The following is a 24925-nucleotide window of genomic DNA, read 5'->3' as shown; positions in this document are numbered from 1 at the left end:
CCCACTCACCACACCTCCCAGAGCCTGCGCGTGTGGACAGGGGACGGCTCGCTGGGACCAAGACCCACGTGAGGCCGGGTAGTGTTCAGCTCCTCCAGGAAACGCTTAGCAGTCTCAGCAGAAGTTACCCCACAGCAGAGCCTGGAGGTTGAGGACCCTAATTCCATGCTCCAAGGGTCCCACCCCAGAGGCCACGATGCGGGAACAGCTCAGGCTCCCCGACCCCACGTCCCAGAACTCAAGGTCTGAGCAGCAAGAGTCTTAAACTGTCTTCCTTTATTTGTTTATATTTGCAATATGAAACAGAAGCTCGGCACAAACACACGCACACTCACGCCAGCCTGGGGAGAGGGAGCTGGGACAAGGTCACTTGGCAGCTGGGCTGGACCCCAGACCCTTGGGAGTAGGACGGGGACCCCAGCCAGACCCCCACCCCAGAGTCCATGGGAGATGGGGGGGTCTCAGTGAGTGCGTGAGGGCCCCAAGGGAATGTCACTGGGGAGGCCCCCTGGGACCAGGACCCCCAGCTCTCTCCCACAGAGCTGGCTGGGCCAGGTGGAGGGTCTTTTAGCTCCCAGCCTGGGTCAAAGTGCAGGGTCCGAGGCAAGGGGATTTGGGCAAAGGCACGACCCCCACTCGGGCCCTCCCCCAAGGTGGACCTGAGCTGAAAGGCCAAGTGTGGGTGTGGGCGTCTGCACCGGAGGGTGGGTGGGCATGGTGGGAGGGGAGGGTGGGTGGCAGCCTCAGGACCCTCACCACAGCGGCCCCAGTGGGACAGGGTGAAGGTCCAAGCCACTGCCACCCAGTCCTGCTTCCTTCTGGCTCCTCGCCTACCCACTCTCTCCCCCCTCGAGATATATATATATATATATATATATATATATATATATATGTATATATATATATATACACACACACACATATATATATATATATATACACACACACACATAATATATAATATAGGTCTCTCTCTCTCTCTCTTTCTCTCTATTTGACTCTATTCTAGGAGACAAAACTCCATAATTTCTTCTCTCAGTGCAAATGGGGGTGGGGTGAGGGGCCTGTCTCCCTGGCACCAGCCTCCTGGGAGTCCAGAGAGGACCTGGGGTGGGTAGGGTAGGGATGGGGTGATGGGGCAACAGGGCCACTGCGGAACCTGCCCTGCCCCCACCCGGACAGGGTCCACGTGGAGTACGGAGGATTTGGCTGCCACCACTGGGACCAGGCAGTTACCTGGGAACCGAGAGGAAGACCCACGTGAGGAGCCTGCCACCCTGTGGCCACCCCGTGAAGTTCCTGCCTGCCCTGCCCCAGCCCACCCTCTGCCCCCAGCCCCACCACTCACTGGGAGCCCGGGGACGCCGGCCCTCCTGGGGCAGAGCCATTGGGCATCGGAAGTGGCTCGAGGGCCAGGGCACTGTTGGGGGAGAGGGACGACATGGGGAGGTCAGTGCCCCCTACGTAACACCAGCTGCCCTGTGAGGCTGCACCATGCTTACCTCTGGCTTCGGGGGAGCCCCAAGGACTCTGGGCTCTTCACCCCCTCCGTGGTCTGGGGGTGCTGGTGGGCCCTGGGGGCCGGGACAGAGGTAGCAGGGTCTCTGGTTGCACTGTGGGGGGACCCGTGGGGTTACTGTCACTGACACCCTCCTGGGCATTCTCATCCCTCAGCCCCCTGCTTGTGTAAGCAGGGAAGGCGTGCACGGCTCAGGGGCGTCCCTCACATCCGAAGACCCCTGGGAGCCGCCCACCGGCAGGAGCAGCTCAAGGTTAGCGGGACACGAGCTCTGCACACTCCAGCCCCCTTCTGATCCTACTGGGCCTTCCCACCCCAGGGCTGAGTGCGGGACCCTGGGATCCAGGATCCTCTCTTGTGGCCATGTGTGGGCACAGGCACAGCCCTAGACCTTCAGCTTCCCGAAGCTCTGAGGCAGTGGCACACACCTGCGGGGAGGAGGGTCCTGCAAGGGCCACGTGGATTAGCTCCAGGGCAGGGACAGCCCAGGGACCAGGCTCTACCCACCGCCCCAGATTCTCCCCTTCTTGGCCCCCTAGTGGCTGCTCCCTAGCCAGTTACCTGTCCAAGGAGCTGGGAGCGGAGTGCGTCCCTCTGAGGGTGGCCTGGAGGTCCCCAACACTGACCAAGGCCTGGCAGGGGGCTGTGCGGAGTAGAGTGGCCCAGAGATGTGAGACTCGGCGAGCTTAACACCAGCCTCGCTCCTCAGGACCAGATGTGGACAAGGCCAGGGGACAGCTGTGTATGGGAGGGCTGAGGGTGAGGTGGGCAGGATGGAGAGTGGGTAGAGAGCGGCTCACCCGAGGGCTCCGCTACTTTGCTGCCGTCTGTGGCTTCCTGAGGTGCTGAGGAAGGGATGGGATCCTGAGACCTAGGAGGCAAGAGAAGGAGCCTAAGGTGCAGCCCCCCCGCCGCCCTGCAGCTGGGGTCGGCGCTGGAGCTTAAGGCAACCAGGCCCTGGGCACCCACCACTAGGCCTCACCTGAGCTGCAGGGTGCTGGGGGCTGCAGGGCCAGCTGGGCTCGGGGTAGGGAGGTCCAGGGGCCCACTGCGGGGCTCCTGTGGGGCAGGGGGCCCAGAGTGCAGTTCCTTCTCCCTGCAGGCTTGGGGGCCGGTCGGGGCATCCACAGGCACTGGGTCAAAGGTTGCTGTCCAGCTGGGGCCTGGAGAGGGAGAGCAGCACAGGGGTGAGCACAGAGGCAGACAGCCAGATGCACCTGACCACGCCCACCCCGCGCATGCACCCACCCGGAGGCTGGGGGCCGGGGCTGGGATGACAGGTGGGCCCAGCCCTGCCACGGGCCACCCGCCGGTCACCATCCTCGTCGTCCTCATCGTCCTCGTCGTCCTCGTCGTCCTCACTGTCTGTGCTGCCTCCGCTCCTGCCCCAGGGACACCTGTCAGTCAGCCACTGTGCTGGGCACCCTTCTGACCCCACCAAGGCCAGCCCCAGGCAAACGATGGGAAGGAATCAAAGGGATGGAGAGGAGGGGGCAGCGGGGAAGAGGCCCAGAGAAAGAGCCCATGTCCCATGGTGGTGGGAAGGCAGGTGGGAACTTGAGTGCCCTCTGGAAAGAGCGCGGCCAGCAGCACAGGGGCGGAAAAGTCCCGCCCAGCCCTCAGCAGGAACGGGGACACCTCCCACCCCCTGCACAGCTCTCGCAAGGAAGGCTGACTCCGCACTCTTCCTCCATCCATTATAGCCTCGGAGGAGGGCAAAGTCCAGCAGCGCAGCTGCTCCAAACGTAACGGCTGAGTGTTGACTAACACGCAGATACCGTGTCCAATGCGGAACCGCTAAGCAAACGTGGATGCTGCTCCACGGTCACTGACTGCCGTGACCAGAAGGGGCTTGTCCGCACAGTGAAAACGAGCCAGACACTTGGGTAGACAGACAGGGTAGAGGGAGCTTCCTGAACCTGGAAACCTCGGAGGGCATCTCCAGAACCCACAACCCATGTCACACTCAACAGGGAGACCCGATGTCCCCCCAGATCAGGGAAGTGATGTGGGGGCCTGCTCTTCCCACTTGGAAAGGAAGGAGCAAAACTATCTCTAACTGCAGAAAGGGTGATTTTGTATATAGAAACCTAAGGAGTCCTCTAAAACTGTTAGAAAAAGCAAGTTCTGCAAGAATGCAGGATACAAGATCAACGTGCGAGAGACTTTTATTTTTACACACTTATGACAACTTCAAAATGACTTTGAGAAAACAATCCCACTCAGGATTGTATCAAAAAGAATAAAACGCTTAGAAATAAAATTAACAAAAGCAGCATAAAACTTATACTCTGAAAACTACAAAACACTGTGAAAAGTAATGAACACCTAAATAAATGTAAAGACATCCCATGTTCATGGACTGGGATACAAAATATTGTTAAAATAGCAACACTCCCTGAACTGCCCTATAGATTCAGGGCAATTCCTCTCAGAGTCCCAGCTGGCTTCTTTGTTGAAACTGACAAACTGATCCTAAAATTCACCTGGAATCTCAAGGAACCTGGAATGATCAACACAACTTAAAACAGAAGAACAAACTGGATGCTCACATTTCCAATTTCAGAACTCACTACGATGAAACAGTAATGAACCAGAAGACAGAGGCCAGAAATAAACACTTGCAAGTACAGTAGGAAGATTTTTGACAAAGGTGTCAAGACCATCCAGTGAGAGGGGAGTCTCTTCAACACATGATGCTGGGACACTGGCATTCCCACACACAGAAGAATGAGGCTGGACCCTCCCACCTCACACCACATCTAAAAAACTAGCTCAAGCTGGATCAAAAACCTAAACGTTAAAAGCTGACATTGAAAACACAGGGATGCATCACAACCTTGGATTTGGCAATGACACCCGTAAGTGCAAATCAACTTGGCAGTCACACAATGACACACCAGCGGATGGCAAGTGACACACAACCACACCCACCCGAGGGATAGGCCTCACATGTAGGAAGAGGCAAAATCTATAGGGCAAGAAGTCAGGAGAGCGTCACCCTCGGAGGGCGGCCAGCAGAAGGCACGGGGGTACAAGGATGGTTCTGCTCCCTCCTCTGGGTGCTGGCAAAGGGATGTCCACGTGTCCGGACACTTAAGATCCGTCTACTTGTCTGTATGCTAGTCACCCGTCAATTTAAAAAGTTAAAACACTCTAACCCTCAAATCAGAAGCCACAGGGGTCAAGGTGCAGGCCCTGAGTTGGTATTCACATTGGCAAGTCTATGCCACCCAAATGCATTTAGTCAGTGATTCTGGGGCCAACCAGTAAGAGAAAAAATAATGTACTTCTTGTACAAAGAGCAGGTCACAGCTTACTGACCCGCATGCTGGGACTGTGAGGGACAATCATCGTGTCTCCTTTCACTGGAATTTGGGAAAGGAGCTGACAGGACACTTACTGCCCTTTTGGGAAGAACACCTGCCCGACAGCTACCGAAGGGGAGAGGAGAGTAGGGGGGGAGGGCAGATAATGGTTCCATTCGCACCGGGACCAAGCTGTACCTGAAGGACCCACCTGCCGTTCCAGCCTTGCACAAGCGGTTACCCTACTCCTTCTGTAACTGAACTTATCTGAATTGGGTTTTTATCACTCACAATTGAAAGTGCCCCAAATAACAGACACACTACCTTCTCCTTATTTTTCTCACTCACTCCAGCTGATGAAAACCATTTTACATGGGCCCTGTGGCCCTGCTGTGCTGGGGAGCCTGTAGGAGGGTACTCACCGCACACCCGGGGGCTGGCCCAGGCGGGCCCCCCTGGCCAGCTGGCCGCCCTGCCAGGCACCATCCTCTCCATCAGACCCCCCCGAACCCTGGCCCTCTTCCTCGTCCTCCTCCTCATCATCGAACTGCTGGATCCGGTCCTTGTAGCATATCTCAAGCAGGTTGGCGTTGGGCTGCGGGGGCGGGGGGGGGGCGGTGGTGGTGAGGTGAGCTGACTGCCTGCAGCCCGCCCCCACCAGCAGGGGTAGGGGGCAGCACTCACGTTGTCGTCGTCGGCATTGAGGGAGAAGGTGATGTTGGCCGTCTTGTCGAAAGGCGCACTGCGGGAGAAGCACAGGGGCACTGAGGGGAGGCTCGGGCCACTTCCCCCTCTCATCCCCTTGCTGGACGACCCTCGCTCTCCTCGGGCCCTGTACCAGCGAACGCACCTCCTCGCTAAAGCTGATCTATAACCCCATATCAACTCTGGCAGCACCCTCCATCAGCGCAGATGTCTGCAGAGCGGAGTTAAGTGAGTCGCCCAAGCTGCACACCCCCAGCCGAGTGAGGTCCCACAAGGAGACGGGGTCAGGCCCCACCTAAGACTCCTGAACCTTGTTTCCTCTACCGTAAAATAAAGGACACAGAACCTAGCCGGAGAGGTTGTTTTTAGGGTCTGAGATCATATGCTGGGTGAGATTATTCATTTTCTATATACACACTTCCCACAGGAGACAGCTCACTGTTCACAGTGACTTTACTGGATGCAGCCTCACACGGGCCGCCCCACACAAAGCATCGCCCCAGCCCAAAGAGGGCCAGTCTGGACCAAAAGAATCAGCCTTGGAGCTGAAACAAAAACGCTTCTGTGTGGGCCCCACTGCCAGCCCGAGGCAGGACCCAGATGGGGGCGAGTGATCCTAGGGATCACGGGGAGTGCGGTGCTCGTCATCTCCAACTTCCAGCCTTGCAGTGTCCACATCCACCCACACCCATCTCCGCTCAATTCTTTCTCTTTCAGAAGGCCTCACAGAAGCGCAATTCCTGGGTTAAGGAATTAAATCCATGCATTTTAAATACTGACACAAATTGTGGAAAGAGATTTGTCAATTTATACTCCTACCCGCAGACTGTGCAATTTTTCAACAGCCTCCTACTTGTTTTGTTTGCATCCTGCACCCCCTTTTTTTCCTGGGGCACCAGTCCATCCTTCTCCTGTTCTGTGGAAAGAGCACTTTGTATCTATGCCGAGGTCCGGGCTCCACGCCATGTGGTAGGGATCCTCCCCAGGTTGTTATCTGTCTCTCTGATTCAGGAAGTACATTAACAATCTCTGAGTGCTGACTTGGCACAGCCATCGTCCAAGCACGTGACAAATGGACTCACAACCACCACCAGGGCAGGTATTCTCATCTCCTTCACAGAGAGGGAGCAGCCCGCATGCACAGCTGGTAGGCCCAGCAACCAGAGCCCTGCGAACAGCTAATTCAGCCCTGAGATGAAAGATACTCATCCATTTTCTGTTCCAGAATGCTTCACGGCTTTACTTTTCTCTTACGTTTAAAGCTTTTAACCTCACTGGGATTTATTTTGACGGAAGAAGCAACACAATTTCATCCCAAAAGGGCAGCCGGCTAAGCTGAGGCCATTCACCGAGTGTCACCACCCCCGCCAGGAGGGGTGGTGTCTTCCTTGGCCAGTGTCCTTCCTCTCCAGGGGGCCTCCCAGCACTGGGCGCTGTGCGGGACAGAGCAGCAGCAGACACAAACCTCACTTCTGAGTCCTACAGGGTCTCTGTCTCGCTGTGGGCCCGAGAGACCACAGCTGACCCTCCCACAGTAACTGGTGAGTGCCCTGGGGTGAGTGACAGCACTGCGTCCCGGCTGCAGATGGGATCCTGAGCCCTGAGCAGAGGGTCGTCATGGCACATAACTAGGTAACACCTGAGAGGGCCCGGCATGCTGCCTGTGATGAAACAGACCAGGCCAGGGCCCCGGCCCCCACATGCAGCCCCGAAGGGGCCAGCCGGGCCTTTCTGTCACTACCCAGCTCAGGAACACCCCCACGGCACGCCCTTTGGTGACCGTTCCACTTTTTCTTGGGTGTCATGGACTCATCTTCTACTCTGACAGCACTGGCTGCGCCGGTCACTGAGCACGTCCCCCAGGAGCCTGCATGGCCCCCAGGGTCCAGTGTGAGTCCACAGGTGGTGGCTCCGCTCCCACCCCGACACAGTCTCCCCTTCAGACTCTCGCTGCCTGACCTTCCTTTCACTATCTACCCATTGCTGTCGTAAGGCTGCTCGTGAAATTGACAAAACACTAAAACTTTTAATTTTTTCTCTGTCAGCAAAAAACTTGGACAATAAGGAACGTAGTTCACGAGCGCAAGGCCAGAAGCGACTGCTGTCAGTGTTACCGGACAAACACAAATAATCAGACCTGGTCATTGAAAACCATCTCTCACGAGGCTCTGAGGCCTCCACGGGGGGAGGTAGGCCAGCTCTGAGTCTGCGAGTGTCTGTCCCACAAGCTCCGCAGCCCAGCTCTGCACAGCCAGCCCCCGTGTCCCAGGACGCCCACGCCTCCTTCCTGGTCCTCAAGAGGCGGGAAGAGGGCCCGAGGCCAGCTGCTCTCCAGGCTGAGCCCCACGTGGGGCTAGGCGGGCAGTGGGGACACTAGGAGGATGTGGGGAGGACGGCAGGAGGAGCACGCTGCGGCAGCGCGTGCTGACTCGCCACCTCACGTCCCTCGTGTCACGCGGCCGGCGGGCCCCGCCTGCCCCAGCCTTGCATGGGCCACACTCACTTTACGCTCTCCTCCTGCTCCCCGAACTCCTCGTCATTGAAGCCAAAGTGGTCGATGAAGGCTGAGGTCATGCGCTGCATCTGGAAGTCCATGAAGGCCTGCCAGGGGGCAGGGGGCAGTCAGTGCCCGGCGTCCAGAACAGCCGCCCCGCCCCGCCCCCCCACCGCCCCCACCTGCTGCAGCACTGCCTCCTCTGGGAAGTTGAACTCCTTGAGCCTGTCGTCCTCGTCGTCGCTGGAGGAGTGCAGGTGGTGGGTGTTCACCTGGGCAGCGGGGGTGGGGTAGGGCAGGGGTCAGGGCCTGCGGAGCCCCCAGAGAGGACGTGCGCGAGCTGGGGCTGTGGGGAGGGGCGTCCAGGCTGGACCAGAAGGAGGAGCACCGGTGAGGGCCGACGTGGGCGCGCCTGGGTGCAGGGGCCTCACCAGGTCCACGGTGTTCTTCTTGTTGGTCTCCGCCAGGGGTCCCGACACGAACACCTCCCACCGCTCCCGCTGGTCCTCTGGCAGCTCTGTTGGGGGAAGGGGGGTGTGAGGACACAAGGCCCCGGGCGCCCAGCCTCCTCCCGCCCCCGGGCCAGCCCCAGCCCTCACCCTTCAGCAGCTGCCCCAGCTGCTCGGCGTTGGGCCCCTTCTCCGAGTTCTGCGCCAGGGCGTTGGCTACCCTTGTCAAGTGGCCCATGTAGCCTTTCCGAGGGCCCCCTGCGGACCTGGGCGAGAGGGGCCGCGGCTGGACACAGACCCGCCCCGCCCGCCCAGCCCTGCCCTCCCCAGGGAAGGCCCTGACGCTCGCTCGCTCACTGCACACGGTCGTTCTCCTCCCAGGAGGTCAGGATGCGCTCCACCAGGCGGCACTGCTGCAGCAGCTGCGGGGGAGCAGCGAGGGGCTGGCGTGGGGTGGGACCACGGCTGGGCCCTGCTACCCCAGCCCACTTCCAAGCCCCTGGTCTGCCTACAAGGAGCGTGCAGCCAGTGTGCACACGCACGCTCCTCCTCTGCTCACCCAGAAATGCCCCCTGCCTGTGTGACGCCCGCTCAGCCCACCCAGCAAACCCCAGAGCCACTCCACCTGCCTCCAACTCCTGCTTGTCCACACCCCCAGCGCCCCACTGGTCAGCTCCTCCCTAGGCCCCGGGCTACAACCAGAAAGGCATCTCCACTAGCGTGGTGGCCATCACCCTGGGAGGACCCTTCCTAGTCCCCCACGACATCCACTGTCCCCCAAGGTCGCCACTCCACTCATCCCCACCCCCACACGTCACCCTCTGCTTTCCAAGACTCTCGACCTAAGGAAGAGGCTGAGCTCCCAGTCCCCGGCACATGAATGGCCTGGCAGCACCCAACAGGCGAGGGGAAGGTGTGGGGCAGAGCCCACCCCCAGAGATCAAAGGGGGACCTGGGAGCCCCACTCACGTGTTTCACGACAGGGTTCTGGGCGGGTGTGTCAGAGCTGCTGTTGGAAGGAGGCCCAGAGCTCAGCATCGTGCTCACACACACCTCCACTTGGGCGTGCAAGAAATTGTTGAACACATAGTGGAAGAAGAGGTCCTGGGGGTGAGGGGCACAGGCTGGCTCGAGCGACCCCCACCCAGTCCCCATCCTCCCCACCCAACCATCCCTCCACACAGTGCCCCTCCGCCTCCTGCCCTTTGTCCCCGTACCAGAAGGGTGTTGGGCACGCCCAGCGCCAGGAGCTCCTGGGTCAGGGCCGCGTCGCTGGCGCTCAGGGCGCTGGCCAGCAGCTTGACCACGTGCAACCGTGTGTTGCCCAGCGGTGGGGCCAGGGTGCCCCATGTCGTGCGCAGCGGCTCCAGCTGCAGGCACAGGAGCAGCTCAGTGCCTGCCCCAGCACTGCCCTGACGGCGGGGCGCCCTTGTTGCCACCCCCTCCCCCACGCACCCTACCCACCTCAGGCGGCTCTAGCAGGAGTTGGTGGAAGCGGCTGAGCCGTGGGCGCAGGGCATGCAGGGTCCCCACGCTGGACACGGCGTTGTCCAGGGTTGCCTGGGCCAGAAGCTCCAGCTGCCCATCCACGCTGCTGAAGAAGTTGTTCACAGTCACAGACTCAGACCTGCAGAGGGACGGCAGAGGGCAGAGTGAACCGCCCAGACAGCCTGTGCACATGCATGTGTGTGCACACGTCTGCACGTGTGGGCCACACCTGGGAGGGAGTGAGAAGCTGCTGCCCTTGGGAGCCCGGGATCCTGGGGGCAGTGACCCACCCGAGCAGCCTGGATCCTAAAGACCAGCTCGAAGCTACAGGCAGTCTACTCACCCTGTTTCCTCGTCTGCCAGAAGGGAACAAGAGGACTCCCCTCCGGAACCCTAGTGACCCCCACCCCGGAACTGAAGGGTGGGGCTCCGAGGGGTCACCTGGGGAGGGAGGCCAGCCTCTCACCTGGGCCTCCTGGGCTCCAGCAGCGTCAGTAGCACCTGGATTCCACTCACGATGACGGACTGGCTCTGCTCCCCCTCCAACATGTTGCTCAGAAGCTGCTCGATCGTCTCCTGCCTGGGGCGGGGGTGGCAAGCGTCAGGGAGGAGGGCCCCCAGATGGCTCCCCCTTCCCTCTGGACTGGGCACCACCTGCAAACCCACTTCTCCAGGGTGGCCAACAGCTGGTCAGGCTCCGGGCTGTCCTGCACTTGGATCATCTGCTCCCGGCTCAGGCGGATGATGTCGCACAGGGACTGGGATGCGTTGGAATGTTGCTGGGGGAGCGGGGAGACAGAGATGACACCCTGGCCCCGCCCTGGTGTCAGGAAGCCCCACAAGCTGAAGACTGGGCACCCGCCCCTGAGGACAGAGGGTCACACAGACCCCGGGACACAAATGCCGAGGGAGAGAACAAAAGCACCAAACACTGGGAAGGCAGAGACGACAGAGAGAAAGGGAAACCAAAGCCGACTTCCTGGAAAAGGAGACACCCCACACAGACACCACACTATGCACAGTAGCTACAGAGGAGAACAACTTGGGCGTCCACTACCTGGTGAACAGATAAGCAACTGTGGTCTATCCACAAATTGAAACGTTCTTTGGCCTTAGAAAAGGATGAAGCGCTGACACACACTACAACATGGATGAACACAGACAACTTGGCACTAAGGCAAAGAGGCCAGTCACAGAAGACCCTGCATCATGCAATCCACTTATACGAAACGTCCAGAACAGGCAAACCCAGAGACAGAAAGCAAACTGGGTTGGTGGGGGCCAAGCAACCACGAGGGAAATGGGGAGCGGCAGCTAATGGGTACAGGATTTCCTCCGTGGAGTGATGAAAAATACTCTAAAGTCAACATGGCAAGGGCTGCACAACCCAGTGAATATACTAAAAGCCACTGAATCCTAGATTTTAAATGGGTGAGTTATGTGGTATGTAATAAAGTTGTTGCAAGATAAACAAAGAAAACCATAAGCAGAGCTCTGAGTCTAACCCAACAGGTGCTTCCAGGGCCCACCCACAGACCCCCGGCCCATGCAGACCAACCAGGCCAGGGCCACACTTCAGAGCCCCTCACAGATGCCCTGCCACCTGGCTCATGGCAGATACCCCTAGTCCCTCTGCCACAAAGGCCTGGACAGTCATCACTCTCCCAGGCCAGGCACTGGCTGAGTGCCTGGTGCTGACTACCTGCGCCTGTGGACCTCTGCCTACAAGCCAGTGGGCCGGGCGGACAGACTCAGGGCTCCTGGGTGGCTTCTTTGAAGGACAGGCAGAGCTGATCCAGGCACAAGAGACAGGAAGAGCCCCCAGGCCACAGAGCCAGCAACAGAGGGGAGGAGGAGAGGGGCCCCTGAGAAGGGCAGCAGCGAGGGGCCAGGGCCAAAGGACCCCCTTCAGAGCCCTGACCCCTCAAGGGATGATGGGCCAAGTTCCTGAGAAACGTTCCATGTGTGTACACCCGTTTTCTGTTCTCAGCAGGAGCCCCCCGCTCAAATACACACAGTTCCAAATGCTTCCTTTTCTCATCAACTCGTTTAAGGGAGTGGACGGACAAGTTGGTGTGGGGCGGAGGCTGGAAACATCAGGTGGGCGGGCTGCACTCACATTGTCGTCCTTCGAAGGGTGGATCTGCTCGATGAGCCGCTGGACAATCTTCTCCTCATTGAGCCACTGGGGGCGAGAAGGTGGAGCTCCGCTCACTGACCCCGCTCCTGCCGCCCACCCCTGCCCAGCTGCCCCGCTGCAGCCCCTCAGCACTCACATTGACCACGTCCTGCCTCAGCTGCGGCCGCTCCACGCAGGTGAGGAGGCGCAGCAGGAGGTCCATGATGGCCGAGGTGCCGATGTGCTGCAGCAGCAGGTCCACAAAATCGTCCTTCTTCCGCAGGAAGGACACGAGCTGGGGACACAGGGACTGGCACGTCAGCGCAGGACCCAGCCCCACGCCCACCCGCCCACCCTCCTTGGGGCCCCAGGCACCTGGTCGGTCTTGCGGTTGATGAGGACGCCCATGACCTTGCTGAAGAAGCTGGCCAGCAGCGGGTTGAGTTTGCCGCTGCTCTGCAGGAAGCCGTACAGCCGGTGCAGGAGGGACTCGTCCGCACCCAGTGCGTCGTTGATCTGGGGCACGTCCGACGTCAGTATCTCACAGGCCACGCTGGGGTACCTGACACACCCAGAAAGGGCCGGGGAGGGCATGGTGGGGGCGGAGGCCAAACCACCCCGCCTCCCAGTCGCAGCCCATTCATGCTCCCCACCCCCCAAGGCAGCATCCAGCCTCCTGAGCCTGGACCTGACCCCCTATCAACACCTGTCCCTCTAGTCCCTCTACCCCCAACCCTCCAGTCTGACCCAGGCCCAGCCCCGATGACCCTTCTAAAATCCAACCTCATCCCCTCACCTCCTTGTACAGACAGGGAGAGGACTGCCCCACCCAGTTTGCCACCCAGGGCCCTGGGGGACCACAACCTTCTCCAGCTCTGCCCCATAAACTATAAGGCCTCTGGGAAGCGGGTTCCTTGAGGCACGGCAGGGACCTCAGGGGCAGCTCGGCACAGGTGTCAGAATGAAGGCTCCCTGCTACTATGAGCAAAAGCCCAGTCCACGGGGCCACTGGACACACTCAAGGGGGTACAGAGGCCGGGCGAACAAAGCAAAGAAGGGAGAAGACACACGTGGGGGCAGGTAAGTGACAGATGAACACTGGGGGACACAGGGGACACTCTGCTGGTCCCCCAGAGGTCTCCACTGTGCACCAGACCCCACACTAAGCAGCTGGCAGCACCTCACAGACCCCCACTTCACAAAGGGCAAAGTGAGGAGAAGCAGTCACCCACTCCCCATGTGGCTCAAGACCTCCGGGGACAGAAGATGCAGAGCTCGTAAGGACCACCTGTGTGTCTATAGTGTGAGGGGCCAGGGAGAGGGCGACACCAGGGAACCAAGAGGATTGTCCAGGACAGACTGAGCAGGGCTCAAGAAGGGCAGCAAAGGGACTTCTCTGGTGGTGCAGTGGTTAAGAATCCGCCTGCCAATGCAGGGGACACGGGTTCGAGCCCTGGTCTGGGAAGATCCCACATGCCGCGGAGTAACTAAGCCCATGCTTAGTTACAGCGGCGACAAGAGAAGCCACTGCAACGAAGAGTAGCACCTGCACCCGCTCGCCGCAACTAGAGAAAGCCCGCACACAGCTATGAAGACCCAACACAGCCAAAAATAAATAAATAAATAAAAAAGAAGGGCAGCAGAGACCAGGGCAGACAGAAGCCTCCCGTCATGGAGACGATTCCTACTGACCCTCAACAGGGCCCTGTCCTCTTCGCCCACCCTCTCTGGCACACCCGAGGGCCCTATGGTGGGAGGGAAGGGCAGAAGAGCATGGGGGAGGGGGCACAGGCACACCCTTAGCACCTGGCGTCACACTGGGCACTGGGAACGTGGCGGGTGAGGGGGCAGGCCTCACGCTGCCCATCCTCCAAAAAGGGAACAAAAATCCAACTGAATAAACCATGGAAATAAAGTCGGGGTGGGGTGTGGGCCAATGAAACACACTGCCCAAACACGGCACCCCTAACAGCTGGGGAAGGGTCCTCGGGTTCGTTCTGCCCATCCCTCCGTCTGGGAAGTCCCGTAACAAAAACGGGAGTCAACAACGTCCACAGCAAGTCGGGGTGTCCCACCGTGGGGGACCGACAGGGTGGGGCTCACTTGTAGCGCAGCCGCTCCTCGCCGCTGGCCGGCGGCTCCTGGGTGACCCAGGCCACCATGGCCTGCAGGTGTGGCGGCTGCAGCAGAAAGTCCAGCAGCTTTCGGTTGACGACCTTGCATTCCTGCAGCACGTCCTCCTCATCCAGCAGCTCGGGCAGGCTCAGGTCCTCCCGCTCCAGCAGCGTGTCGAGGTGCGAGCTCGTGTGCAGGTCAAACTTCCAAAACATGGCGCCCTGCGGGCAGGGGCTGTCACACGTGGGGTCCGACCCCGCCCGCTTCCCTCCACCTCCCAGCCTACGAGGACCACCCTATGGGCGACTGTCCTGTCCACTGCCGAGCCCCCAGGCCTGGGGAAGACCCCCGGGTGCGACCACACACAGGCCCCGTGGAAAACAGCCCCGACGCTGTGCACGGAGGCACCATGATCCTGTCCCCCGCAGGGCCTGTGTCCACTGTCCCCACATCTAGGCTGGAACTGTGCTCATCCTGGAACCTCTAGCATCAGACTCGCTTCAATCTGCATTGCCGAACAAATTAAAATGCCCCATGACAGCCAGCACGGTTGCCATCCAGCCCAGCAATCTCTGTGCTGTGTGCAGGGTGTGGGGTAGGGGCAGAGGGAGGAAGGTCTGTGACGTCTCCAGGCTGTGGCCGCTGCCTGGACACTACACGCACACACACCCCGAGCCCCCGTACCCAGTGCCATGACAGGAAGAGGAGAAGTTTGAGGGGAGGGGGTGGCAGCTCCCAGAACAGCCGCTGCCCAGGGCCAAAAGGAACCAGGACACGGAACCACCTTAGCAGGGAGGACGGAAAGCCAGCGCCCAGCACTGGAGGATGACAGCTCGCTGGCCAGCACTGGAGATCCTGTACGCCTGGCTGTGGCCCACCCCACCCGGCATTGGCCTTAGGGCCATCTCGGGTGCAGCACTGAGCAGGTGCCAGGCGGGTCCAAGCCCTCGACCAGCAGGGATTTGGCTGCTCCTCTGAAGATTTCTATAGGCTCCCAGCGTCGACCACCGGGTAGAGACCCGCCCCGAGCTGGCCGCCAGCTCCCAGGTCACTTGCTGCCCACTCAGGTTCCCTATGCACCGGGTGCTGTGCCTATGGCCCTCGGGAGGGGCTGTGGTCACCCCACTGTACGGGCAACCACACCCGGGTAAGCTGGGCCCCCCGAGCACCGTGCAGGCGCTGACCAGAGCTCATGCACGTCAGCCACCTCGTGGAGACCACCTGAAGCAGAGACCACTGAAGACAGACCCAGAGACCAGGATGCCCCTCCCGGAACCTCCCAGATGCACACGCCAGTCCCTCTCCTACAAAGCCCTCCCTCGCCATTTCTGGCCCACACCATCCCAACCACGGAGAGCATGCCTGCCAGATGGGGCACCAGCCCAGGGGAGAAAGACGCTCGACTCGGGAAGCAGCTGGGGCTGAAAGCGGGGCAGAGCTGGGTGGCACGTGTGGCTGCGGGCAGGCGACTGGCCTTCTGCCCCTCGGTTCCTTCAAGACGCCACCAGCATCCAGCTCTCCCTTCCAGCCTCCTCAGGAGCCTCACTTATCTCCTCCCAGCCCTCAGGGTGACTTCTCAGTGACTGGGAACAAGTGGCTCTAAATCTGCAATCCCTGCCAGGACTCATGTCAGTTCCTAAGCCCTGGCCACCTACGGTTGAAGGTGGAGTGGACGAGCCATGACCTCAGGAGACAGCAGCAGACACCGACCCCAGACAGTGGGTGGACAAAGGGGGCACTTGAGGGCCCCCAGTCCCACAGGCCTCATGGGTCCTGTCCGACAGCATGCCGGGACCGCCCCCTTAGCCCTGCACCCCACCCCACTCAGGACGCTTTTCTGAAACACAAACGTGAGCACCTCATGCTTGCTCCCCCCAGGAGACCCTGAGGTGGCTCCCCTGTCTCCGCACGAAGACCCCGAGGGCCCCTGACCATCTCCTGGCGCTCCCCACCCAGGACCTCCTGCTCTTCAGCACTCACCGTCCCAGTCCTGTCTGAGTATGTGCACCAGGCTTTTCACACCTGCGACCCTCTTGGCCGACCCACCTCCATGCGTGTGCCGAGCCCAGGCCACGTCCCCTGGTACCACCCTTCCCCGAGCAAGCTCTGGCCTGGCTGCTCACATGTCGCCCCGCGACTGCCCTTTCAGGGCGCATCTCCTTCAGAGCCTGCAGCCCCCTGAGAAGCCTCTTGTGTGACGTCACTGCCTCCAGCCCTAGGCCTCTGGTTCTGCGGGAATGGGGGCATACTGCAGACAACACGCCAGACACATGAAGTGGACAAACCACGTTAGCTGCACCCCTGACACCGTTCCCAGGCCCACACAGCCATTATCTCAATCTACCCTCACAATCGCCCCCAAGGAAGGAACCGGTGGCCCCATTTTACAGGTGAGGAAACTGAAGTACACCGAGGTCTGGGGGCTGGTGAACTGTGGAGATGGCACCCAAACCCCAGGAGGTAATTTCTCAGGGTGCAGGGCCTCATCCCATTAACTGGTGCCCAGCCACTGCCAATGAACACTCACAAAATAAGTGAGTGAGCTCAGGCCCGAGGTGGCTGCCAGCACTGGCTCTGCCCTGGCTACGGCCTTCCCTAACCTGGCTCTCACCAGCTGACACCCTCAAGGAGCTGAAGGCCAGCTCTTTCCTGGTCCCTGCGGGGCTTAGCGAAACGCTCAGCCTCGAGTCTAGCACTTACTCAGTGGACATCTCTGAGTTCAGGGAGGAAGGCTGGGCCAGATACCTCACAGCCTGTACAGCCCTTACGCTGAATGTGCCCTGATAGGATGGCGGACAACGCAGAGAGAACCCTCCTTGCTGGGCTGCTGTGAGCACCCTGGACAGCACCTGGCACGGTACCTGGCATGCAGTATGTGCTCAGAAACACTAACTGAAAGGCACCCCAAGTTCTCCCACGGACCCTGCTCCTGAGGCAGGAAGCTGACATACCTGTCAGGGAATCAGTAAAGGGACCCGCTCCCACCCTGTCTCCCCCAGCCGCCACCCTCAGAGGCTCCCTATAAACCACAGTCACAGGTCGGGTGGGGTGGGGTAGGGGTGACCACCAGGGCAGGCACGCTGGGGATGGGAGGAAGGAGAGTGGGCTGAACCCAGTGCCGAACGTGGGTCCCTGTGTCGGAGTGAGGACCACTGCTCCAAAAGGAAATCAAGGCAGCACCCCCCGCTCTGCAAGTGCTCAGAGACCTGCCTTTGCACGAGGGCAATTCCCCACTTCTGCCCAGTTCCCAGACCTCTGAGGGACCCTTCCACCGTCCTCTTCACTTCAAGACACAGCCGGGCCTGAATGGGTTTCCTGAGCTAGGTGGACCTGGGACCAGAATCACTTCAAGGGGCAGCCACTGCTGGGCCCAGGGGACAAGGAGCTCGCCATGGCGAGAACACCACCTCTTTCTACATCACAGACTTGTGCGGCGGTAAGGAGACCAGCGGGGTCAAAAGGCCACCCAGATGGCATGAACAAAGCCAATCACCAAAGACTACGTCATATATTTCCATTTCCATGAAACATCCGGAAAAGGCAAATCCATAGACAGAAAGCGGATTAGTGGTTTTCAGGAGATGGTGGACATGGGGGTGGGGGAGAAGAACTGCTAGCGGGTATGGGGTTTCCTTTTGGGGAAAGGATGTTCTCAAAAAAAGAGTTCTAAAACCAATTGTATACAACTTTATTTGTCAACGATACCTCAATTTAAAAAATCCATTGTAGGGCTTCCCTGGTGGCGCAGTGGTTAAGAATCCACCTGCCAATGCAGGGGACATGGGTTTCAGCCCTGGTCCAGGAAGATCCCACATGCCGCAGAGCAACTGAGCCCGTGCGCCACAACTACTGAAGCCCGCGCACTCTAGGGCCTGTGTGCCGCAACTACTGAGCCCATGCTCCACAACAAGAGAAGCCACCGCAGTGAGAAACGAAGAGCAGCCCCCGCTCGCCACAACTAGAGAAAGCCCGCACGCAGCAATGAAGACCCAACGCAGCCAAAAAAAAAAATAAATAACTGGTTAAGCCACAAAATGTCTGGATTAGGGTACACTGTCAAAATGGAAAGGAATAAAAAGCCTATAACAGTCATTAAAATTTGAAAAAAAATCCATCGTGGTGACTGATGATTACATAACTCTGAATAGACCAGAAACTGTTTAACTGTGCACTTTAAATGAATAAGTCACATAGGGTGTATGAATTACATCTCAACCAAAAAACCAGTTATCAAAAACAAACAAAACCAAAGCTGCCTGAGGCTGCTGTGACAGGGCCAGGCCTTGGCCTTGCTCTGCATCCAAGACACCCCGAACTGACAAGCCGCCAGGGCAGAGCCGAGGCTGAGGCGTGAAGGCTCCACCTCGGGAGCACACCCAGGTCCCCCCTCACTGCCAAGGCTGTCCCTGAGCTAAGCAGGCCCCCCAGAGCTGGGGGACAGGGCTCTGCAACCCCTTCAGAGAACCTGTGCACCTGCATGGCACTGTATCTCTAATCAAGACGACTAGGTACAGCACTGTTATTATTCCAATTTGATAGCTGAGGAGATGGGGACCCGCAGGGGTCCAGCCACAGCAGAACCAGGACTCAGCGCCCTCTCCAGAGCACAGGAGGAAATTCTCAAGGCTGAGGCACGCTCACACACTTCCAAAGCACCTGGAGACGCGGCACAGGCTACGCTCCTCCCATCCCACCCCTCCCACCTGCTTCGGACAGCAGGTAGGACTTCCCTCCCAAAGCTGGCTTGCCAGAGAACGGAGAATGGAGAGCGGGTGCGGCGGAGGGCTGGGGGGTGTGGACTCCAGCGGCCTCAGAAACCAGGTGGCCCCTTAACTCTCAGAACCTCAGGTCCCTCCTCTGAAAATCAGAGAAGGCTGCAAGGATCAGATGCAGTCGAGTGGTAGTCAGAGTCCTACAAACATCAGGTCTCAAGCTCTACGCAGAACAGAGATGCAGATACAGAAGTGGAAATAAGAAAACAGAGAAAAACACTTTCCCCCGCCACAAACTCTCAATTCACTCTAGCCTCAAGTCCTGACAGTCAATCCCACCTTCCACTTAATGGAACTTCCTGGAAGCCCTGGGAACTGGACAGGAGAGGTGGGTTTCATTCTTACTCTCTAAGGGGGTGAATATGGGCAGGCACTTGGCATCCAAATGCCTTGTTTCCTCATCTGTGAAATGGGGGCACAGCCATCAGGAAGGGCCATTTTACGAGAACAGCAGGGTCAGGCCAGTGGTCCTGATACAGCAGGTGCTCAGCAGGTATTGGCCTTTCCTATCTGTCCCTGAGGCCAGGCTAGAGCCTGGACACTTCTGAGCAGGAGGGAAGGAACAGCCACTACCCAGGGTGATGGCGCTAAAAACAGAAGACCTGAGGAAATGCCCCATTTGCCTGAGTGACCGAGGTCACTCAAGTGCTCTGGTGGGCGCCATACACCCCGCCACCCCCACTCGTTGCAACTTTTAGTGAACTTCAAGAAAACGGAAGTGACTACCTACTGGTTTTTAGCGACCGTTTGAAAACCATGACTCTGACTGCAAACGGAAGAAGGGGAAACTGTAAATGAGAAAGGAAGCCATTAAAAACGAAAACTACCTCTCTCTCTGCCAGCTCTGCACCATCGCCCCAGGTTTCCTGCTTTGCTGCGTTGTTCTCAGGCCTCCGACACCAGCTGCCCCTCTCAGGAGCCTGCCAGCCCCTGGCCCTGCCTGGGCTCAGACAGGGCCCGACTGCAGCTCCCACAGAGCGTCCCCACTGCCGCTGCTGCCACTGTCCGTCCAAACACAGCCCCGCCTGCAAGGGAGCCCGTGGGCTGATCCTTTATCTGCCACCCCTTTCTCGCCTGCCCTGGCCCTGAAGCACCCGGAAGTGGAGGTCAAGTGTGAAGAGGCCTCTGGGAGGGCCTTGGGGCGGCCACCTGAGATGCCCAGAGACTCCAACATTGGGAGAAGCCAGCTCAGGCCTGCTGCCGCTGCTGCCCTCAGCCACCACAGGCCAACAGGCCCCTAAAGAGACAGCGGCCAGGCAAGCCGCAGGAGGGGAGAACCTGCTGCTGGTTGGCCAGCCCCCAGCCCCTTGCAGGGCCCAGCAGGTCAGAGGACAGCAAGACCACCACCCTCTAACTGCCCCCCGTCCGTCAGCTCTCAGCCAAATCTGAAATGTAATGGGGGTGGGGGACTTCCAATTCCAGGAAGGGGACAATGGACAACAGCAGGACCCAACACAGACCCAGCAAGTAAGTGGCGGGACATCCATTTGGAAGTAGGGGCCGCAGAAGCCAGAGGAGAGGGACCTGGCCAAGGCCACATGGGACGATGGGCTGGAACTTTCCTGTGGCTCATCCTTCCCATGGGGGGCTGGGGGAGTGGGGAGGCAGCAGTTAGGGGCAACACCTCCCACCACTCTGGCCCTAGACCACACCTGCCCAGGGGAGGTGGCAGCTCTGGTCCAATCCCAGAGGATGGAACAATTAGGAAACAGAAGAGAATGGGATACCCGGCCAAGGACTGAGGAGGGGCCCGAAAGCTCCCATTCAGTGACATCTCCTGGATGGGTTCAAAGGGGAAAAGAGCAACGAATAGATTTTGAAATAGCTCTTGGAAATCAGAGGGCAGGAGTGAGTGTTATAGGGTGCTCCAAAGTCAGAAAGGCCTGAGTTCCAATCTGCCTCTCCAAATTCCAATCTCTGGGGCCTTAGACCAGACCTCACTCCACTAAGCCTCAGTCTCCTCCCTGAGAGACACCTCGCGGCCACTGTAAGATGGCCCTTCCCCTGGGAAGATCCACAAAACCAGTGTTCGGGGGAAACCATGGTGCAGCCTGCAAAGGAAGGTGTGTCCCCACCCCCCAGGTACTGAGCCCGGCAATGCGGGGAAGGCTTCTGGTTTCCACCAGGGCGTCCAGGCCTCTCTCACCTCATCTCTTGCTGCAACCCGCATGGCGCTCAACACTCCCGCCACACCTGACTGCTCGGCTGCTCCCTCTGCCTTCCCTCCAGCTCTCTGGGCCTGACTAGCTAGCTCCTCGTGGGTCCTTCAGGCTTCAGCACAGACACCACTTCCCCCAGGAAGCCTCCCCTGACTGCGTTAGAGGCCTTCTCCACACTTGCACAGCTCCCGTGGTCACACTACGATGGCATCCAAGCGCTCTGCGACAGAACTTGCCTAATCGGTCGCCTGCCTCCCGCAGCAAGATGCCAGTTTCCCGGGACCTAGCATAAGGCCAAGCCCACAGCTAGAGATACTTCTCTTCTTTAATTTATTTTATTGAAGCCTAGTTGATTTACAATGTTGTATTAATTTCTGCCGTACGGCAAAGTGACTCAGTTATACATACAAACACATTCTACTTCATATTCTTTCTCATTATGGTTTATCCCAGGATACTGAATATAGTTCCCTGTGTTATACAATAGGGCCTTGTTGTTTCTGAGATACTTCTTGAACTGATGAAAACTGGAGTCCAGAGGGGAAAGGTGACCTGCTATGGTCACCTGGCCATGGATCCTGAAAAAACATTGGGTGGGTGGGTGGGTTGGGGGGAGACCAGCAGATTTCCTTTACTGGAAAGAACAGTAGGTATCCCAACAAAACTAACTACTAAAAACACAAAAGTAAATGAAAGTACACAACTCAGAACATACAGCCGCTCACAGTAGCAAGAAAGCAAATAAGCCACAAGGATACAACACCCAAGCAAGAAAGCAGTTTCTCCACTGCAGCACTACTGACAGCTGGGCTGGAAAACACCGTGTTGTGGGGGGCTGTCTTCTGCACTGGAGGGGGTCGAGCAGCATCCCTGGCCTCCACCCACTAGATGCCAGTAGCATCCCCTGAGCTGTAACAACTAAAAATGTCTCCCACCGTTAGTAAACGTCCCCTGGGGCATACCATCGCTCCCCGCCCCCGAGTTGAGAACCACTGCAATGGATAATCCCAAACTAAATAATAACCCTAAAAGCTCCCCATCCTGGTGCACTTCCTGTGCCTTGCTTTCTGCTACAGGCTTCTACAAACAGCACGCTGAATCCCCAGAACCACCCTATGAGGACAGCACTGACGTCAGTGCCACTCTACACCCCACTGAAGTTTCTTCTTTACAATTCTGAAGCCCGTCCCACACCTGACAACACATCTTCCTTTCCAGAAACATCCTGCCTTTCAGGCTGGTGTTACCGGTAACAACTGTGTCCTCGGCACTGACGTACAGGTATGTAAAACATCCAGCAAGAAAGACCCTAACCGGGTCACGTTCAAGGGCCTGGACAAGCAGCCTGACCAAGGTATTCCGCCCGCGCGCCCAGCACATCTGCACCGCAGGTGCGCAGACTACTCCTGGGTTCCCACCTTCACACATCTGCACGTGCTGTTCCTTCCACCCAGAAGGCCCTTCTTCCCACTTTCCATCTGTCAACTCCTACTCACCCTTCCTAGATAGAAAAAGCCACCCGCTGAGCCAGTCTCACCAGTCCTTCTGCTCTGTGGCCTCCACAACACCCTGAGTTATCTCTGTCACTACACCAGCAACGGTGACTGTCCGGCTCTGCCTTTGTTTCCCCCGGGCAGGGCCTGGGCCGGTCCCTCCCTCCCTCTGTGCCCTCAGCCGGCCTCACCTCACAGAAAGGGGACGGAGTGGTGGCTGCTCCACAGAAGCCTGGCTCCCTGCCCTCCTCACAGCCCGACACAGCAGGGCGTGGAGCCACGGCCAGGGTGAAAGCCTGACTACTCTAGTGTCCTGAGCCCAGGGTGAGAGGCAGAGCCCAGAGTCTACGACGCAGGCACGGAAGGAGCGGGTGAGGCACAGAGAGGGAGGGCAAGGGGTGTCCTGGGGAAGGGTCCGCGGGGGAGTGGGCCACAGGGGAAGGGAGCGGGCTGGAAGCCCAGGGGCTTAGGGGGGTCAGAGGGGGAAGACACTAAAAACTACAGGGGGCACCCGTGGAATCACAGGAGGTGAGGAGGGGGAGGCAGGACACGAGGTGAGGGAGGGGAAGGTGGAACAAAGAGACACTGAGGCAGGGGAATGGGCCTGAGAGGGGAAGGAAGGGTGGTCTGGAGGAGGAGAGACTAGGAGACTTGGGGGGCTGAGGGGGAGAGAGACAGGAGACTTGGGGGGCTGAGAGGGAGACAGGAGACTATGGGGGCTGAGGGGGAGAGACAGGAGACTATGGGGGCTGAGGGGGAGAGACTAGACTAGGGGGGCTGAGGGGGAGAGAGGAGACTAGGGGGGCTGATGGGGAGAGACAGTAGGAGACTAGGGGGGCTGAGGGGGAGAGAGACAGGAGACTAGGGGGGTTGAGGGTGAGAGACTAGGAGACTTGGGGGGCTGGGGGAGAGAGACTAGGAGACTATGGGGGCTGAGGGGGAGAGAGACAGGAGACTAGGGGGGCTGAGGGGGAGAGACTAGACTAGGGGGGCTGAGGGGGAGAGAGGAGACTAGGGGGGCTGATGGGGAGAGACAGTAGGAGACTAGGGGGGCTGAGGGGGAGAGAGACAGGAGACTAGGGGGGTTGAGGGGGAGAGACTAGGAGACTTGGGGGGCTGGGGGAGAGAGACTAGGAGACTATGGGGGCTGAGGGGGAGAGAGACAGGAGACTAGGGGGGCTGGGGGAGAGACAGTAGGAGACTATGGGGGCTGAGGGGGAGAGAGACAGGAGACTAGGGGGGCCTCAGGGGGAGAGAGACAGAAGACTAGGGTGGCTGAGGGGGAGACACTAGGCGACCTGGGGCGCTGAGAGGGACAGACCGGGGGTGGGGAGCCCCCACGGACGAGGGACAGGGTCCGAAGGAGAAGGGGTGAAGAGACTCGAGGGATACCTGGGCGGGGCACTCGGGGGAGGGGAGGGTGACTCGGGTGCTTGGACTGCGGGGAGACTCCCGGTACGGCCCGCTCACCTGCGCGGGGGGGCGGCGGCTCCTCGCACTCGGGGCTCATCGGGGCGCCCCCCCCGCCCCGCCGCCGGCGGCTCCGGCCCCTCCTCAGGGAGCCGGTATGTAGGGGCGACGGGCGGCGGCGGGGTCTCGCCCTGGCGCCGGGGCTCGCGCAAGCGTCTCGGGCCTAGGGGGGCCCTCGCGCGCCGAGTTCCAGAGTTTCGGGGGTCAGTGCCGGCCGGGTGGGGCGGGGGTCCGGGGCCCGCAGGCGAGGTGTCTGAGGGAGGTTGGCGGGGTCGCGAGGCCCACGTAGGTCCTCAGCTGGGAAGTCGCCCCGGTTTCCCCGGCCCGGCGCGCCCTGCGGAAAAGCAAGGGCCGGTCACAGAAGGCGTCCTACTCCGCAGTCCGAACAGGCCGCAGTGCTGAGCAACGGCTGACGGAAGCCGAGGCCCACTTCCTCCACCGCCCCCTTCCCCACACCGGCGAGGCTCCCGGGCTTTGCAGTCGGCTTCAGGGCCTCAGACGCCCGGCTCCGTCCGCCACTATCCCACAATCCCCTGAGAACGGAGGCACGCAGGAGGCCCCGCCCTCCCGCCGCCGACTCGGTGCGCAGGTGTGCGGAGGCCACGCGCCCGAGCCCTACAGTGCGCATGCGCGCTTGGCCAGCCGCTGCGGAGCACGCCCAGCTAGAACAGCTCCGCCGCAGAAGTGCTTGCGCCGATATGTGCCAACGGTCTCTTCCTAAGTAAACCCAGGCAACCCAGTGCGCAGGCCCCACTGCACACTAGGGCATCGTTTCTCTGCGACTCCGTTCCAAAGTCCACAGGAAATCCTGCTCCTGAATTTCTCTATCCCCTC

General features: G+C 59.4%; 1 protein-coding gene across 3 annotated transcripts; it reads right to left on the bottom strand.

The window, feature by feature from the left end:
• Positions 1–259: 259 nt before the first annotated feature.
• Positions 260–24683, bottom strand: PPP6R1 (protein phosphatase 6 regulatory subunit 1). Of its 3 annotated transcripts, XM_030851321.3 has the most exons (24): positions 24092–24683; positions 14186–14418; positions 12458–12644; positions 12240–12377; positions 12083–12148; positions 10630–10742; positions 10430–10543; positions 9940–10102; positions 9693–9845; positions 9445–9579; positions 8833–8897; positions 8626–8741; positions 8458–8543; positions 8209–8298; positions 8036–8133; positions 5512–5569; positions 5250–5422; positions 2768–2901; positions 2502–2682; positions 2320–2390; positions 2081–2162; positions 1503–1613; positions 1349–1420; positions 260–1236 (listed from the first exon to the last, which is right to left on the bottom strand). In XM_030851321.3, the coding sequence occupies exons 2-24, from the start codon at positions 14410–14412 to the stop codon at positions 1233–1235; spliced, it is 2637 nt and encodes an 878-aa protein (XP_030707181.1). In that variant the 5' UTR covers positions 14413–14418; positions 24092–24683; the 3' UTR covers positions 260–1232. The 3 variants fall into 3 exon arrangements, with proteins under 3 accessions (XP_030707181.1, XP_030707183.1, XP_030707182.1); XM_030851323.3 differs by lacking the exon at positions 1349–1420 and having other exon boundaries at positions 24092–24678; XM_030851322.3 differs by lacking the exon at positions 260–1236 and having other exon boundaries at positions 1345–1420.
• Between the last annotated feature and the right edge of the window lie 242 nt (positions 24684–24925).

Source organism: Globicephala melas, chromosome 19 (genome assembly GCF_963455315.2).
Source record: "Globicephala melas chromosome 19, mGloMel1.2, whole genome shotgun sequence".
Lineage (NCBI taxonomy): Eukaryota > Metazoa > Chordata > Mammalia > Artiodactyla > Delphinidae > Globicephala > Globicephala melas.
This window is presented reverse-complemented; position numbering and strand designations above follow the sequence as displayed.